Source organism: Talpa europaea (genome assembly GCF_964194135.1).
Source record: "Talpa europaea genome assembly, chromosome: 4".
Taxonomy (NCBI): Eukaryota; Metazoa; Chordata; class Mammalia; order Eulipotyphla; family Talpidae; genus Talpa; species Talpa europaea.
This window is the reverse complement of record NC_140070.1, coordinates 54237860-54256180: the sequence shown is the minus strand read 5'-3', so window position 1 is coordinate 54256180 and position 18321 is coordinate 54237860. Positions and strand designations below refer to the sequence as shown.

General features: G+C 39.8%; 1 protein-coding gene across 1 annotated transcript in view; it reads left to right on the top strand.

Annotated features, from left to right (window-relative positions):
- The window catches only part of SLC9A9 (solute carrier family 9 member A9), a gene marked incomplete at both ends in the record, with an annotated part of 608321 nt that overhangs the window by 376016 nt on the left and 213984 nt on the right, over nucleotides 1-18321 (top strand). The window contains 2 exons of the mRNA XM_084232807.1: nucleotides 4371-4484; nucleotides 6337-6448. Of these exons, the coding sequence (XP_084088933.1) occupies nucleotides 4371-4484; nucleotides 6337-6448 (226 nt within the window). The remainder of the gene's footprint in view (nucleotides 1-4370; nucleotides 4485-6336; nucleotides 6449-18321) is intronic.

Below are 18321 nucleotides of genomic sequence, written 5' to 3'. Positions count from 1 at the left end.
TTTTGGTCCTCTTTTCCCAAATTAGCCAAAATTTTCTGTGATCTTTTAAACAACCTGTTTCCCCCAATGATATTTTAAAATTGTCATTTCTCTCTAGAGTTATATACATATTCTTTGTGTTACAAAATAAAATGTTAAAAATCTCCAGGTGGGAAATTGACCCAAATAACTATTTACCTGGGATAATAAATAGACAAGAAGGCTAGTTATCAGTAGTGCTGATGTTGGACTAATTCTCCTTTAGTTCTCGGCCTTTTGGCTAAGATCAAGTGTAGAAAGCAACTAGAAAAATGTACAAAATACAGAAAAAAACAGATGCTAAAAGGAATTAACAAGCCACTATCTCCATCAAGACTAGAAGTGCTAAAACTGAATAAAAACAAGTTAAAACTAAAGTATACAGGTCAAATTATAACACTGGAAGCATAAGTAATGTGATAAATCAAAGTTACCACAATGAAAATGTACTCAAAAAATAAAACTCAAGTTTGTTGAAGGAGCAAATAATGAAAATAATAGAGAAAGTGATGAAGTGGGGAAGAAAAGTACAATCCAGAAAAATCAACAAAGCCAAAGTTGCTTCTTGGAAATACTTATAGAATTGATAACTTCCCAATAAGATTTATTGGGGAAGAAAGACGCAAATTACCAAAATTTTGGAGAAATACCTGACTACAAAGGCTGAGTTACTGAAGATATTGTGAACAACTGTAAGGCAGTAAATATAAACATGTGGATGGAACAACTCACTAAAACTAATATTGAAATGAATAGAAAATCAGACTTAATTAGGAGAATTGCTCTGTATTTTTTTTCTTCTACAACTTTTTATTTTTTTTTATTTTTTTGCCCTTTATCCTTCATGTTTCATTTATCTTTTTTATTTTTTTATTTTTAAACAATATTTGCTTCCCCCCAGCCCCTCAGATTGAGTCCCCATAGAATTTCCTTCCCCAAGGCACCCATGCACCATCACCACAGTCCTCTGTGCTTCTCCCTCCCTCCCTCTGACCCCTCTCCCTCCAGTATGTCTCTGATTTATAATTGTCTGTTTTTGCTTTGTTGTGTTTTGTACTGTTATTTTTTTTTATACTCATGTCTTATTTGGTTCCCCTATATTCCTGCTGTAAGTGAAACCATCCAATATTTTTCTTTTTCCCTCTGGCATATTTCACTAAGCATAATTCCTTCTAGCTCCAAACACATTGCTGCGAATGGCATGAGTTTATCTTTTTTGATTGCTGAGTAATATTCCATTGTGTGTATATACCACATCTTCTTGATCCTCTCATCTATTTTTGGGCATTTGGGTTGTTTCCAGGTTTTACCTATTGTAAATAGTGCTGCAATAAACATAGATGTACAGATATTCTTTTGAATCAATGTTTTTTCTGTCTTTTGAGTAGATCCCTAGTAGTGGAATTGCCAGGTCGTATGGTAGCTCCATTTTTAGTAGACTGAGGAAATCAAAACCACACTGAGATACCACCCTACACTATTAAGAATGGCACATATCAAAAAAATAAGAAACAACAAATGTTGGCGAGGATGTAGTGAAAAAGGAACTCTCGTGCATTGCTGGTGGGAGTGCAAACTGGTCCAACCACTATGGAAAGCTGCGTGGAGGTTGCTTCTGTATTCTTAAATCATCTTACAAAGAAAATGCCAAGCCAGGAATTCTAAGTAGTTAGAGAAGAGAACATGAACCAGTTTTATAAAACTCCAGTAACTTTAACAATGCAAACTGACAAAAACTATACATATAAGGAGAATTAAATGCCCACTTCAAATTAAAAAGTGATTCTTTGGAAAATGAAGGAAAAGATAAACTGCTGGGACTGCATCAAACTAAAAAGCTTCTGTACAGCAAAAGAGACAATAACCAAGAGGAAGAGACACCCCACAGACAGGGAGAAAATGTTTGCACTCCACACAACTAATAAGGGACTGATATCAAAGATCTACAAAGAGCTTACACAACTCAACAAAAACAAAATAAAGAATCCAGTCAAAAAGTGGGCAGAAGAGTTAAAAAGACACTTCTCCAAAGAGGAAATGCAGATGGCCAACAGGAACATGAAAAAATGCCCAACATCACTTATAATCAGAGAAATGCAAATCAAAACCACAATGAGAAAGCTGCTAGCCATCTTGTGATCAGAAGAAATTGCTTTCTGATTTCATACCCTATGAGAAGGTGGAGGTCTTTATCCTACCAATCCCTACAATAGCTCCATTGTATTTCTTTGGCTTCAAATGCGGTACACCAGCTGAAGGAAACATTTATTTGAATGGTTTAGCCATAAATCACAGACTGTGTCTGGAGTGTGGGAGTCCAACACATATGGGAGGTGTCGACCCATGGACTGAGACTAGAGAAAGAGCTGGATCCCCAGAGGGAAACTGAAGTTGCCCACTAAGAAGCATCTGAATGGATCCTCAATGGCAAAATGTCCCCTGTAGGCTAAAATGTATTTTGGATGGAGCCAGAAGAACAAATTGATTTTTTTTTTTTTTTTTTTTGTGGGACCCTCGCCGGTGGCCGCGGAACTAACCGGTGCTGCAGAGGCTGGCGGGCAGCCTTGTAGCCCAGCGCTCAACTGCTGTGCCACCAGGGGAGGCCCAGAACAAATTGATTTTGACATTTATTTATTAGTGTTAAAAATGGGGTAACTGCTATGAACTGAATATTTGTTCCCTTTCCCACCAAATTTTATGTTGAAGTCCCAACCCCCAATATGATGGTATTTGGAAATGGGACCTTGGAGAGGTAAGGCCAGGAGGTGGAGCCCTCACAAATGGGATTAGTGCCTTTATAGACAGATGAGAGAGAGAGAGAGAGAGAGAGAGAGAGAGAGAGAGAATCTCTCTCCGCTATAGGAGGATACAGCAATTACACTGTTGATTGTAAACCTATAAGAAGGTACTTATCAGAACCCAACCTGTAGCACCTTGATCTCGGACTACCCTAGGGTTGTGAGAAATAAATGTCTGTTGTTTAAACCACACATTGTATAGTATTTTGTTATGACAGACTGAGCAGATAAAGACAGAAATCAAATCTCACTTCTTGAAAAAGTAATAATATAACGAGGTAGAAAAGTGTTTCCTGTCCTCTATTTCCCCCATGTTTTCTGTGGTTTTTGGTTCTCTGTGGCTATTGGGGTGTCAGTGTTTGTTTAGAGGAGCTGTCCTAGAAGATAAAATGAGTACTCGGGATAACTGATGGTGGCTGACATCACAGAAAGGCCATCTTGTACCAATGGGACTGTGTCCTTTTTTAACATCCTTTTCCTTTATCGCTGGTTTTAAATAATGTTTCTGACAAAATTGTGCTTTTCTTCTGTCAACTGTCAGTTTACAGGTATTGGGCATTATTTGTGGCGCTGTAAATACATTACATGAAAAAATAATGAGTCGTTAAAAAGTCAGGAGAAATGCCTCCAGAGACTTTAACCTAACGTGTGATTTATGGTGGCCTGAGAATGAAGTTTCAAAAAGTTCTAAATGAAAAGCCTAAAGTCTCTTCCAAGTCTGACTTTGTTGTAGCCCCTGGGCACATTCCCCTTTTACTTCTAATCTGGAAGTTGGAGAACGTTTTTCATGTTCAACTTAAATTGTTTAGCTAATGGTCTAAGAATAACTCCTGGGAACATCCCTTAGCATAGTATGTTATTACTCCATTCCTCTGACTGAGTTTGATGTATCTATTGTATTCTTGCTGCATAAACTATGATCCCTGGGATTAATCATTTTCCTTTTACCAGCTAGAAATTACAGACATCTAATAGATATACCTCCATCAGTCAATTTAATGAGTCTCATTGCCTGGGGATTGAAATATACTGATCATTTTAATGTTAAAGGATAATCTACATTCATCCTTATTCTGAGTTTTCCAAACTTGGCCTTCCTGCCTGTTAAAGGAAATTTAGCTAACGCTTTATTTTTTAATTTAGTGCTTCAGGGACTGGGAACACAAGTGTACCTACTGAGTGATGTGCAGAAGGGGCTAACCAATCATAGCATCATATACTACAGTACACCTTAAACAAATCAGGTGGTTTCAATTCCTGTAACAGGGACTGTTGTCATCTGGTTAAGAATTGTTCCACAGAGAACGGTGCAGCTTCATATTACCACAGGGAGGGTCTGGCAGCCTTGCAGATGGAAAGGAGAGTGGGATGTTGACAAGGCTGCAGTGTTTGCTGGGGTAGAGTCAGCTGGCCTCCCGAGGCTGAGCACAAGACTAAAGGGATGGCCTTCCCTGATAAAAGAAGACCTTCCAGTCACCAAATACAGTTACAAGACATTAAGTGGCTTCAAACGTAAGTGATAATTAGCAGTTTTTGTGTCTGTTCTGTTTTCAGTTGTTTGAATTTATGAACTTCTTGGCTGAGAACGTCATCTTCTGTTACATGGGCCTGGCACTGTTCACGTTCCAGAATCACATCTTTAATGCTCTCTTTATACTTGGAGCCATTGTATCCTTTATAATATAAACCATGGGGTATGAGGGAAGATAAATGATTTACCTTCACTGATTATTCTGTTCAATTGGTAAAGTAATTCATGAGGTATACTGTAAGACTCAAATTCAAGGCAGTTATGTAATTTCTAGTTACAGGATAAAACAAACCAAGACATTGGAGCCTTTATTAAATACTTAAGGTCTGGGATAAGAATTGGGAAAATGATGAGGGAAAAAAAATGGGGGAAACTAAGGGAAAATAACATTTGCAAATATTCAAAATAGATTTAACTAAAATTATGAATCATTTATGTAAAGGTTTTATCAGCCCATTCTTTTAGAGAAATATTTTTAATCTGCATTAGAATATATCAGAAGACAGCCACCAGGCTTACTAAGCTTTAGAAATATTTTTATTACAATATGGTAAAATCTATTTTTCTAGTGAGTACTTTGAAAACAGCATAAAGGGAGTAGAGATCAAAAGAAGTTAGCATGATGAATATAGTGAGAATGATGAATATGCTCTTAATATCTTAAGAATTGTGCAAATTAAGCTTATTTTTATAGCATAGCCCCTTTCCTACAAGGAAAATCTAGATAAAGGTTAGAATTCACTTTTTTTTAAAAGATTTATTTTTATACAAGAGTTGGGGTACAGGCCAGAGGCACGGGAGGGTGAGAGGATTCACCAGAGACAGAGTAGGGCACAGAACAGGCAGATTGACTGAAGTACACTGCTGAGGGGAGCAGCAGGTGAGACAGGAGAGGTCTGCTGTACCATGTGGGCATCTCCCTGGCTGGCGGGGATGGAACCCATGCTGCAGAGGCTGTGGACAGCTTCACAATGCTGAGCTCAACCCGTTGCGCCACCGGGGAGGCCCTGGAATTCACTTTCAATGTAGAGAGCTTTGCAGCGGTAGGCCTAGAGGCAGGCATTCCCAAGGGGAATGGATATACTGAGCCACTGGGAATAAACCCAAGGACAGTCAGTGGTTGTTCTCTCCACTTGAAAAAAGGGGCAGATAACTCTCATATCACAGGCAAATGCCCTCCGGGACAGGAGAGCTGACCATGTCTGTAAAGCCCTGATGCAACCAAACATCTGCATTTACCTCTTCTCTTCACTGAGCTGAACTTTCAAATTTCATCTAAAACCAGAATCTTAAGAGAAATTTCCCTCTTCCCAGATAACTCCATCCTATTTAAGGACAAACTAGAATAGACAGATTATCAGGAAAGAAGCCAAAGACAACCAAAAGGGAGAGATGATTACACCAACATCTTTATAGATTTTAACGTGTAAAGCTTGGATTTTAGAAAAATGGTTCTTAAAGCAGCAGTTGTATTATGCATTAAGACAGGCAATTCTTCTCAAAATTAAATCCACTAAAAGAAAAAATTAAGTGAAGCTTGCTAGCTACAGTGAGTATGAACTGATGGAAAGTAAGATGGTAATCATGAGCAAAAGTACATTTATCCTTTCTAAAGTGCTGCTTGAGAAGATAATGTCGCTGCCTCTGAATGGTCTTTGCCTCCCATTTTGCAGCAGAATTGAGCACAGACTCAGTCATCAGCAACATAAATGCGATGAGAAAATTTACAGTGACTGAAAAGTTATTGGGTTAACAATTTTAAACCAAGTATATGTGCAAAGAAAGCAGAGTTCTCTATTATTTCTGGAAATGCATTGCCATTGAAAGATGAATTTGTGAAGCAAAGTGAACATTCATGTATTGGCATGTTTGCCCCCACTTTCTGGGTCAGAATGTGCACAAGTTCAAGGACATCCTGTTTCAAGTTCAAGGACTCTCACCCTTATTGAAGCAACATTTTCCTCAATGTTTCCCTGCACTTATCTACAGCTAGCAATTTTTATTGCCAGAGCCTGCAACATCTATCCCCTCTCCTTTCTCCTAAATCTGGGCCGAAAGCAGAAGGTCCCCTGGAACTTTCAGCACATGATGATGTTTTCAGGTATGTGAACTACGTTATATGCTCTTCTCTCACATCTTGTGGAAAACCATGAGGAGACTTTGAGACTTTCTGGAGAGTGTAATTCCACTTTACCCCCTTGTCTCTAGCATCATCCTGATACTTCCTGAGTTCTGAACAATAGGGGGATTTCATTTTCCAGACAAAAATGAAATTAAAGGGACTCTTGCTGGGGGTGACCGCAAAGTACAGTATCTGTTGGAAACTGGCCTAGAATGGGCATTGTGTCCCCCTCAACCTATTTCAGATCAATTTTTATATCAGAGAATTTGAACAATCATGTCACAAATTGTATCATGAAGGTAAATGCAATCACGCATCACTTAGTGTTTATGTTCCCAATGGATGGCATAGAGGATGGTGTTCCTGACAGTCTGTATCTTGCAGCACCCCCCCATGTCTATTGTACCATTTAGGTGTGCATAATTACACCTGTTGAAGTTTTTACAACAACAAAATTCCCTAACATTGCATTTCTCACAACATAGCCTCATCAGGAATTGATGAGTGACTGTATATTCCAATGGTACCCACTTGTCCAGTGACCTTAGAGCCCACATTCCTTCCCTATGCAAGGTACAGAAAATTCTCATGGTTCAGAAAAAGGAGAATCATAACTACCCAATTATTAGTGGAGGAAACAAGTATTAATTGCACACTCACCTCATGCCAAGAGTAGTTCTAGGCACCAGTGGATAAAACTGTTTAGGCCTCTGTCCTCTAGAAGCTTATGTTCTACTTGCTTGAACCACACCTCAAGTGTCCTTTTTTCTAAAAGAAAATAAACCAAACAGATTTACTGACCTTGAACTACTCTAGAAACCATGGTTCCTTCTATTCAGTTAATTTTTCCACCTTGAGTCTTCGGTTGCTCAGAGGTCTCTTACTGGCCTTCTATATGTGTGGGCACTTACATTTCACATAAAGGCATCATTGGAAGGTCCATGAAAGTAAAATAAATAAATATATAAAAATTTGCTCTCATAATAGAACAAACAAAATTTGGGGCTCATAAGGGGGTACAGAAACAGTGAGAAAACTATCAGTTATTGAATATGTCCCATTTACCTTGCACTATGCGTCAATCCTAGGAAGCAGATAACCCATTTTGTGGATGTAGAAACTCACTTGCAGGATCTCACAGAAAAGTATCCCGAACCCAGCATTGTGAGACTCCACCCCAAATGGGAACAAGTATCTCCAAACCTACATGCTTAGTAGTGCTAGTAATTACTTCATCTTCAGTTCCATTCTAGTCTGTTCAACATAGTAAAGGGTGGCAGCTCCAAAGCTGAGAATGAGTTGTTTAAGATCCAGTGTTTAAATTCACCCTTCTAGAGTCTTCTGACAGCACATGCCTGCATTTCCCATCAGGTGAAGGTGAGACAGTCATAAAGAGGATAAATTGGACTGATAGGTGATATTTTCTACTTAGAACAAAAATGAAATTTGGTAATGAGTTGAATTCTGTTACAGGAAAGCAAAAGGCAAATCTAATTATGAATAAATAAGTTAGGTTTCATTTTTGGAAAGTATTCCTAGGAGTTGGAAAGCACTTTTCATTAAAGCATCAGTAACCTGATTCTGGAAAATAGTGGAAATGGTTATTACATTTTAAATAATGCTTTGTTTTACTAAGAATGGTTTGAGAAAAATGTAAGAGTTTAGATAGTTATATTGAGATGTGAAGTGTCTTTCCAAATGGTTATCTGCTTGGTGGTTTCTCAAGGGTTTGACACCTTCTGTATTTGCTCAGCTTAGAGATGGAGTTACATTAAAAAGTGAGAGCAACAAAATGGTGTGTAGGGCTAAGTAATAAAAGGAAATCACAAAATGGTGATTTTTTTTATGATATTCTAAAGCAAGCCATGATCTGTGAATCAATAATGACCCACACCTATATTGTAAAGATGGAACACAGCCACCTGCTTATTTACATATTGTCCGTGGTTATTTTTTGCTACAAGACCAAGTTAGGCAGCCATGGTCCACAAAATCTACAATGTATACTCCCTGGCCTTGTTCTAAAGCATCGTCACGTTTCCAAAGGTGACCATTACATTAATGGTGTTGGCATTATTGGTGTAATTCAGAGACATGATGATCAACTAGTTCATCTCATTAAATGGACCAAAAGACCATGTACAGGGCCTCCCCCGGTGCGGTTGAGCGTTGGACTGTGAAGCTGCCCGCAGCCTCTGCAGCACCGGTTCCATCCCCAGCCGCCGGTGAGGGTCCCACATGGCGCGCAGACCTCTCCTGCCGCCTGCTGCTCCCCTCAGCAGTGTACTTCGTCACTCTGCCTGTTCTGTTCCCCGCTCTGGCTCTGGTGAATTCTCTCACCCTCTCGTGCTTCTGACTGTACCCAGTGCTTGTATAAATAAATAAATCTTTAAAAAAAAAAAGACCATGTACAACTTTTTCAGGATTCCTACATACATAGGACTCTAGTGTACAGAGTGTGACACCCATTGTCTTCCTCATTAGCACCCACATCACCAGCTAGGTGTGGAGTCACCAGTAGCATTTCAGCAGCTTGATTCCAAAGATTGTTGTCATTTGGGGCCAAAGTGAACATAATTTTATAAATTTGATTGGATTTTTATTTTGTACACAGTTCACAAATAAATATGAACAAAAATAGATTATTTTTTTCTATTTTTATTAAAAGTTAGCAAGATAAATGATACTTTCTGGCATAATGAAAAGAATATTGGAGTTTCTATTTAAAAAACTGTCTTTTTAGCTTTAAAATGAGGAAATTGCAATGTGGTATTGTTATGTAGTAGAATTGTATTAGCTCAAATCAGAAGTTAATTTATACTTTCAAATACCTTTCTTGGGTAATATTTTGAGATTTATCAGGGCCAGGTGGAATAGGTACTATCAGCCTCCCTTTGCTTTTTTAAAAGAGAGGCAGATAGATATGAAGAAGTTGAGTATCTTCCTCACAACCTCACAACCAAATAGAGATGAAAGGATAACTGAACCCAAGTCCCTTAACTTTGAATCTAGAGCCTTCTCACCTACATGACACTCACTGTATAGGTTAATCCTCATTGTCTTGAGAGCAAAAGTTAAATCAAAAGTTTGCCAGTCCAGCCCAGCATGTTTAACATGTAAATCTGGCTCCCCATCCAGTTCACAACAAACTGAACACATGGGTGACAGCCCTGCCAGTCATCTGCTCAGAGACACTGCCCCCACTGTCCCCCATCAGTGTCGGTGGTATCAGGTGACCTTCGCCTCCGCTTACCATGTGTGAAGCCGTATTTGTCCACAAAAGAGAATGCTCTGGACTCAGCTTTGGTTTTCTGCATGAATTTGGATATTCTGTACTGCACTCAGGACTAAAGTTATAAATTTATTTTCCAGTAAATAAGGAATTTAAAAGTTCAATTTAAGGTAACATAAAGAGCAAATCAAATTACATACTATCTAGCCTTCCCTTGGTATGTGAGAACAACCCCTGCTGAAACCAGAGGAAAAAGCTCTTTAAGAATATTTGCTTTGGGGCCTCCTTGGTGGTACAGTGGTTGAGCGCTGGGTTGTGAAGCTGCTCGCAGCCTCTGCAGCACCAGTTTGATTCCCGGCCACCGGGCGAGTGTCCCACATGGCGCTCAGACCTCTCCTGCCGCCCGCTGCTCCCCTCAGCAGTGTACTTCGTCACTCTGCCTGCTCTGTTCCCCGCTCTGGCTCTGGTGACTTCTCTCACCCTCCTGCGTTTCTTACTACACCCAGTGCTTGTATAAATAAATAAATATTAAAAAAAAAAAGAATATTTGCTTTTGGGGCCTCCCTGGTGGTGAAGGGGTTAAGATGCAACCTATGAAGCTGTCCGCAGACACTGTAGCACGAGTTCTATCCCTGGCCAGGGAGCTACCCACATGGTGCAGCAGACCTCTCCTGACTTTCCCCCTCCTCTCCTAGCAGTGTATTTTGGTCAATCTGCCTGTTCTGTTTCCTACTCTGTCTCTGGTGAATCCTCTCACCCCCCCACACCTCTGGCCTGTATCCCAGTTCTTGTATGCATAAATAACTAAATCTTTAAAAAAAAAAAAAAGAAAATTTGCTTTATAATGAAATCAAATGTCCTTAATTATGCCCAGTGTGGCTCTGGTCATTCCATAAGAAGGATGACTTAGTAGCCCTCTGGCAGACTCTAGCTTTTCTCTAATAAATTCAGATGATACCTTTCTTTAGATGGCTCAAAACATTTTTCAGAGGGTCCTTTGGAAGCTAAGCAACAGTGACCCTCTGACTAATATAGGGGTGTGAATTTATTTGGCCACTCTCTCATTCACAGTCAGCAGCTGTTCATTAACTCGCCTTTCCTGACACACTCTCTTAGGTAGGTATTTGGGTGAACTGTGACAAACGTGTGGACCCTGTGCTTAAGAGGCTTGCGGCCTAAGGGAGAGGTTGGCTCCAGCCCAGGCTGGTTCACCAAAAAACATACACTGTACCTGGTTAAAAAACCAGTCAGATAACTTGGTCTTAGTCAATTATACCTTTGTCATTGCACATTTGCTAAATCCTTTTCCATCATCTTTGCCCTCACCTCATGCATACCTGTTTGTGGGCAGGAGAATGTTGCCAGAAAGATAAAGATGCATCCAAAAAGAAGTGGATCCACTTTAAAGTCAATGACTCTTTAGCTCAGGCACCTTCACTTACATGGCCCCTTTCAAGGTCCCAGGAGGACTCTAGTGGCATGTCCTGATACTTTTTATGTTATTTTTTTAAGGTGAGTGCCCCAAATATATAAATTTTTCAAACCTCACAAAAACCTGAATCAGACTTTTCTCCAAATCTGAAACCCTGTGGAGGTGAAAGTTTCTGAAAAGACCCACCTACTTATGCAGCCACTGGTAGTGAGTGGGCTGTACAGATAATCCTGGCTCAGCAACGCATTTGAGTAAAGCTCATCTTTCACGATTGACCCCACTGTTACTGCTGACCTCTCCCCTGCCACCTCCACCTTTAGCCTATAGACCCAATTAACCGAGTGACACACTATCAGGTCCAGATTGAAGGTTTCAGCCAGCACAGTCCCTACACATTGATTTTGTATAGTAATCTACACACATGAAGCCTTAGAACCTGAAAATGAGAGAAGGGCTGTAGGTCAGGAATAGTGTCTGCTTGTCTTCTCTGCCTTGACAACCCTTTAATAAGGTAAATTCTGCTTTTGGTAGCAAGTTTGCCTCTCAGAGCCAATTGGGGGCGTTTACCTTGAGACATTTTTAAGACCTTCTTTAAATTCAAGGCCAGGAGTTTATTACTACTCTGGTGTATCGTGTGACACCCCGCACAAAGGGCTTAAGAGGAATGCTAAGCTCCCCTGAAGCTGTTCCTCCTGCTCCCAAGCATAGCCCTAGTTAATGCCTGGAGTGAACTGCCCGCCCCAGTTCTCAGTTCCCTTGAAACCAAAGAGGCAGAGCTCTGTGGTTCAAATTAAAGGAGGAGATGTGTTTCGCACAAATTAGCTTTCCTATTGATGTGGTGCATATTACAAAGATCAGGCCTCTTGTTTTAATTCAAACCCACGTGCTGCAATTTTTATTTAATTTAAAACTAAATAAGAACCTGAGTTGCTGGAAGGAGGGGAAATGCCAAGCCCAATTGAGCCCTGGCAGCCTTCCTGAAACCACTGTGACTTGGGGATTGTGGCCTATGAGCCCGCCACTGCCAGCCCTCACCACCCCAGGGCAGAACTGCTGTGCTGAAATGGACAGGAGAGAAGAAGCCCAGAGCACTGGGAAGCACTGGAGCAGGACGATGAACTCTGAAAATATGTCAGAGAACATGTTCCTTCAATTTGCACTTTGAAGAGACACTGAAACTCTGTTGTGTTCTGTCACATAAACTAGGAGGAATTTAAACCAGGAAAATGTCACCACAGAGAATAGATATAAAATGAAGGCTCATCCATGAGCTGATGTAGTCATAAGGCAACAGCGTCTAGTGTCACTGGGCTTTGCTGCTAATTTCATTTGTAGCTCCACTAGCTGTCCGCTAGCATTCATTAGCATGCAAATAGCTGTCAGCTATTTATGATTAGGAGAAAGGTATGGAAGAAAAGCTTTAAGAGAAATTTTCCATTGGTTTTCAATGGTAAAAACAATGCCACTGCTTTGCAACTTTTGGGAGACACTGTTCTGTGGCCCAAAGAATACCAGTGCTCTGTGGAAGAACAGCTCAAGAAGGTATAGAAGATCACCTTTCTTCGTGTCTTTTTGACGGGGTTCAGATGAAGCCATGATCAAAGCCGGTTTGAGACTTTGACACAATAGTAGCATTATCCAGCTAACATATCAGTTACTACCAGGAAGAAAACATAAGTAGAATTCATGAAAGTGAAGAGCAAAGGTCTTTGTTTTGGCAGTACCCAAGCTATTGAATCTCCATCAAGCCATCAGGACTGTGCTAAACAATTACCAGCCCCATGTAAACTAGATACTTGGCATATTTTCTGATCTCTGATGCCCAGAAGTGTGGCTACAGCCCAACAATTTGGGAGTTCCTTGAAAATACTAAATTTAAATCCATATTTGACAACATTTCCAGGTATTGATAGTTCATATCTACAGAAATGTTTAAGAAGCAAATCCCAGAACATAATGCTAAATCATGGATTCTGTTCAAAACCTTTCTCTTCAATCCATTCCCCCCACCTCATTTTGTTTTGCTTTAATGCCTCCTGGATGCTTCTTATTCTTCCATTTGCCATCTAATCAGCATAGCAATGTTTATCCCCTTATTGAATTTCTTGAGCACAGTCTATTCACACAAACTGTCTTTCTGCCAAGAATCCTTTCCACACCCACCCACCATCACTCTTTTACTCATCTAATTTTTTGTATTCTTAAGATGACAGTGCAGATATCACTTTCCATAGGAAACTTAGGTAACTCCTCAAGCCTGTTTGCTGTCCCTCTCCTCTATTTCCATACCATGTACCACTTCTCAACTTCTAGTATCCATCACACTCTATCATGACTTTCTGTTTGCCTCTCTGTATGCCTCCCTAGACTTGAAGTTTGTGCAGGCAAATATTTACCTGTTGTTGCTTACTCTGCACCTTAGCATCCAGCACATTGTTAACAACTGAGTAACCTTTCATGAATAGTTGGTGGGTGAATAGGTGAATGAATGAATGAATGAATGACACACAACATTGCATGTTTTACTACTCTTGCCACTTAAGAATGATCCATTCCTGTTCTGTCTGCTCTGGGAACTACACATTCCAGAATTGGCCCAATAGGTGGCTCTCATTAACCAGGCTTACTCCCACAGGTAGGAGTTAAGCAATAATAATTTTAAGGCATGAGATCAACAAATAAAAAATTCTTTTAATGAAAGAAAATATTTTTCACCTACACACTTTTGACTGAAGCATCCCACCCTGGATGCTGATAGCTATACATATTAATATTTGCTCAAAAGGAGGCATTTGGATCTGAGAATATTTTTCAGAATCTCTGCTTCCTTTGTGTTGGAAGAATGTGTGTGTTTTCCAACTAAAAACCAAAGATCTCATTAAAAACCTGGACCTTTTACATGTATCAGGTGATTTGAATCAAGAATCAGGCTAAAGCCTGCGTTTGGTAAGATGGTATAGAATGAAGACACCAGGCTTGCCTCTTCCTACTAACAAGATTATAGTAGAAATAGGTCAAATTGCCCCTAAGGAAAAAAACAGACAATATAACACACACAAGAGGCAAAGGTCCAGTGGAAAGGGGTCAGAAAAACTTTAAGTGAATCCTGTTTCTAGTGATACCAGGGCATTGAGAGGGGTGGCTGATGTGTAGAGCCCCCTAATATTGTTGATATAGGCACATGCAGTATTGGGGACTCCTGAGACCTGGTACTGAAGTAGATAAAGGGGTGAAAAAGTTGGCACCGAGAACAGAGGGTGCATTGTTGGAGAGGTACAGGTACAAGGTGCAGGGGTGGGATGCAAGCCTTACGAGCTTGAGTCTGAGGCTTGAATCTGCAGGGAGAAACAGGTCAGAGCACCTGGGTTTCCTTACAGAAGAGACTATTATTTTAAGCCAAGATCAGGATATTCAAAAACAACTTCCATCTCTAACTCCAGGAATAAAGACAAACAACAAAGAAACACTTGAAAAAACTAGAGCTCAAGCACTTGTTAGTAAAAGAGCCAAACAGGATAGGGCTCTATGCTGGAAAAGGGAAGAAAACAACTCTAATCTCTAATCTTGTAACCCATATAAACAGCAATCCACGCCAAGCACTGCACAGAGTGCTCAAAAGTAGCCAGGAGCTGAAGTAGACATGAGAATATAAGTCACTAAGACCAAGGAGCTGACCTAAAGGAGGAGATAACTGGATCCTACCACACAACTCTGATACCCACCACAGAGTGAGAAGCTTGCATTCCTGATATTTACTGTAGGTGATCCTTTGGTGAGTACCACACCAGTCTTCTTCTATACCTACTACCCCTCACTGGTACAGTTCTCTGATTACTTCAACAAGTACAAAGTCTGCTCCTATTACAACCCCCTAAAAATTTTAAATGATGAGACAAGAGAACATGCCATAAATACTAGAGCAAAGAACACTGAGAGGACTTTCTATTCAGTAGAACTGAAAAATATGACCAAAGATGAGATCAAGTAACAGTTATAACAAAGCTTGTGGAACTCAAAAAAAAAAAAAAATCAGAGGATAAAAAAAGCAACAGAATAAATATAAAGAACATATAAAGTGGCTTAGAAACACTATAACTAAATTAAAAAACACAATTTAGGGCCTAAGCAGGTAAAAGCAGACACAATGGAGAAAATTAATGAGCTTAAAAACACCATGTTAGAGAACACACGAAAAGAAAAATACAAAGAAAAAAGGAATTTAACAAATGAAAAGATGTAAGAGTCATTTGGGATAACATTTTTTATGTTTTTATTTATTTATTTTTGTTAGTAGAAGAACTAGGGTTTAGGCCAGAGGTTTAGGGGGGTGAGATGCTCCACCAGAGACAGAGTGGGGAGCAAGGAGGTGGATTTACTGAAATACACTGCCACAGGGACAGTGGGAAAGACAGGAGAGGTCTGTTGCGCTCTGCAGGTTAGCTCCCTGGCCAGATATCTAACTCAGGCTGCAGCGGTGACAGCACTGAGACTTAACTTTTAGGCCACCAAGGAAGCCCCTCATTTGGGATAACTTAAAGAGAAATAACATACATATCATGGGGTTTCTAGCAAAGAAAGAGAAAGGCTTAGAAAACTTATTTAAAGAAATAATTGCTGAAAATTATCTCAGTCTGGAAAATGAGCCAGACATTGTGATACAAGAGGCCCAAAGAGCTCCAAACAAAATCACACTAGATAGAGACACACCAAGCTACATTTAATAAAGCCATTGAAAACCACTGACAAGGACAGAAATTAAAACAAGAGGAAAATAGTAACCTCTAAGAGAGCACCAATCAGACTGTCAGTACTCAAAGAAAAAACGTCCAGCCCAGAATCCTTTACTCGGCATGATTAATATTCGAGACAGAAAGAAGAATAAAGAGCTTCACTAAAAAGAAAAATCTGAAAGAATTTATCAACACCAAGCAGCACATGAAAGAAATCTTAAAAGGATACTATAAAGCAGCAGTACAATGACTACAGAGACACCTAAATCATCTATGCTGGTGGTGGAGGAGAATAACAATGTGGCTCATCAGAACAAGTCAGAGACCAGACTGTCCAATGAGTCACACAAATAGCCCATCATATACCAACCACAGGAGAATCCTCAAACAAAAATTAATAGACATGACAAATAAAATAACAGATTGGAACCTAAACAAACCATAACAGGAAGATCTCAAAACACAAAAAGCAAGACAAATCCAAATACACAAAACATAGCAAAATCACAGTGAGTATGTATGTCTCAAAAATAACCTTAAGTGTAAATAACCTTACACTCAAAAGATGTAGTATGGTGTAGTGGCAGGATGGGCCACTGAGCAGGTTTTCTATGATCAGAGCAGACCAGGTAAAGGAGAGTTCTAGAGCCCTCAGTGGCTTTCTCAGGCTTTTACTGAGCTTTTACATGTAAGCAGGTACATGGCAGGCAGGGGTGCTAGGGGGCCAGGAGGCCTACAGACCTCCAAGCCCTCCGCATGTCTTCACTCTGGGCTTCTCAGGCATTCTTTCTCCCCTTCTCTCTCCTGCCTCTTCTCCTGCCTCTGCTTCTCTTGGCAGATATCTCAATACTGTGCTAGGGCCCACAGATGTAAATAACATAACTTATAACAATGTAATAAATGCAGGTACCCCCATCATGCAGGGCAATCCTAATAGCAAGAGGGCAGAAAAGCCTGAAAATAATTTACCCTACATATGGCTAAGTGGATTGCAAAATGAAGTCCAACTTTCTGCTAAGATAATAGTAAAATTAAGATACATAAGGGCAGCAATACAATAATACTAGGGGACTTTAATATCCCACTGTTAACAATGACCAGATTAATAAAACAAAGAATAAATAAGAAAAAATAGCATTGAGAAGCTAAACCAAATAGGTCTAGTAGACATATACAGAACGATCCACCCAAAAACTTCTGCATGCACATTTTTTTTCCCAAATGGACATGGAACAGTTTGAAGAATAAAGCATATGTTGGACACAAGTCAGTTATCAATAAAACCACAAATATCAAAATTATGCCTTGAATTCTTCCTGACCATAATGTCATAAAGATAGAAATTAAGTGTAAGAACAAAAAATAGGGGGCCTCCCTGGAGGTCTAGGAGTTAAGTCTCAGCACTATCATCACTATGGCCTGAGTTTTATCCCCACCAGGGAGCTAATCCACAAATGGCACAGCAGACCTCTCTCTCACCCACTGCTCCCCTTAGCAGTGTTTTTCAGTAAATCCTCCTGTTCTGCTCCCCACTCTGTCTCTGGTGAATCCTCTCATGCCCCGTGCCTCTGGCACATACCCAGTTATTCTACACAAAAATAAATAAATAAATAAAACTTAAAAAGAAAAGGAAAAAAATAAGACATACTATGCATATATGGAAAATAGAGGAAATGTTGCTTAATAGTTATTGGATCAAAGAGGAAGTAAAAACAAAATTTTAAAAATACCTTGAATGAGTGAAAATAACAATACATGCTACCAGAATCTATGGAATGCAACAAAGTCTTAAAGGCAAAGAAATTTAATATAGGCCCATATTAAACAGGGAAGGAAATCCCAAATAAACTAATCTAATACCACATCCAAAACAACTGGAAAAAAGAGGAAAAAATAGGTCCCAAAGTTAGTAGAAGGAAGCAACTAATAAAAACAAGAGCAGGAATAAATGAAATTGAGATCTAAAAGACTATACAAAAAATATTAATGAAACTAAAAGTTGGTTCTTTGAGAAGATAAACAAAATAGACAAGTCTCTAAGTAGGCTGACAAAAAGAAGAGCAGTGAGGGCCTCCCTAGTGGCGCAGCAGTTGCGCGCTGGGTTGCGAAGCTGCCCGCAGCCTCTGCAGCAACAGTTCGATCCTCGGCCCCTCCGCGGCCATGGGAGGAGGGTCCCACATGGCGCGCAGACCTCTCCTGCCGCCCGCTGCTCCCCTCAGCAGTGTCCTTCGGTCCTTCTGCCTGCTCTGCTCCCCGCTCTGGCTCTGGTGAGTTCCCTCACACTCCTGCGCTTCTGACTGTACCCAGTGCTTGTATAAATAAATAAATAAATCTTTAAAAAAAAAAAAAGCAGTGAGAAAACATTAATAAACAGAATCACAAATTATGAGGGAAAAATCATCATAAATTGTACAGCTGTATAAAGGATTACAAATGGTTACTATGAATAAACTATATG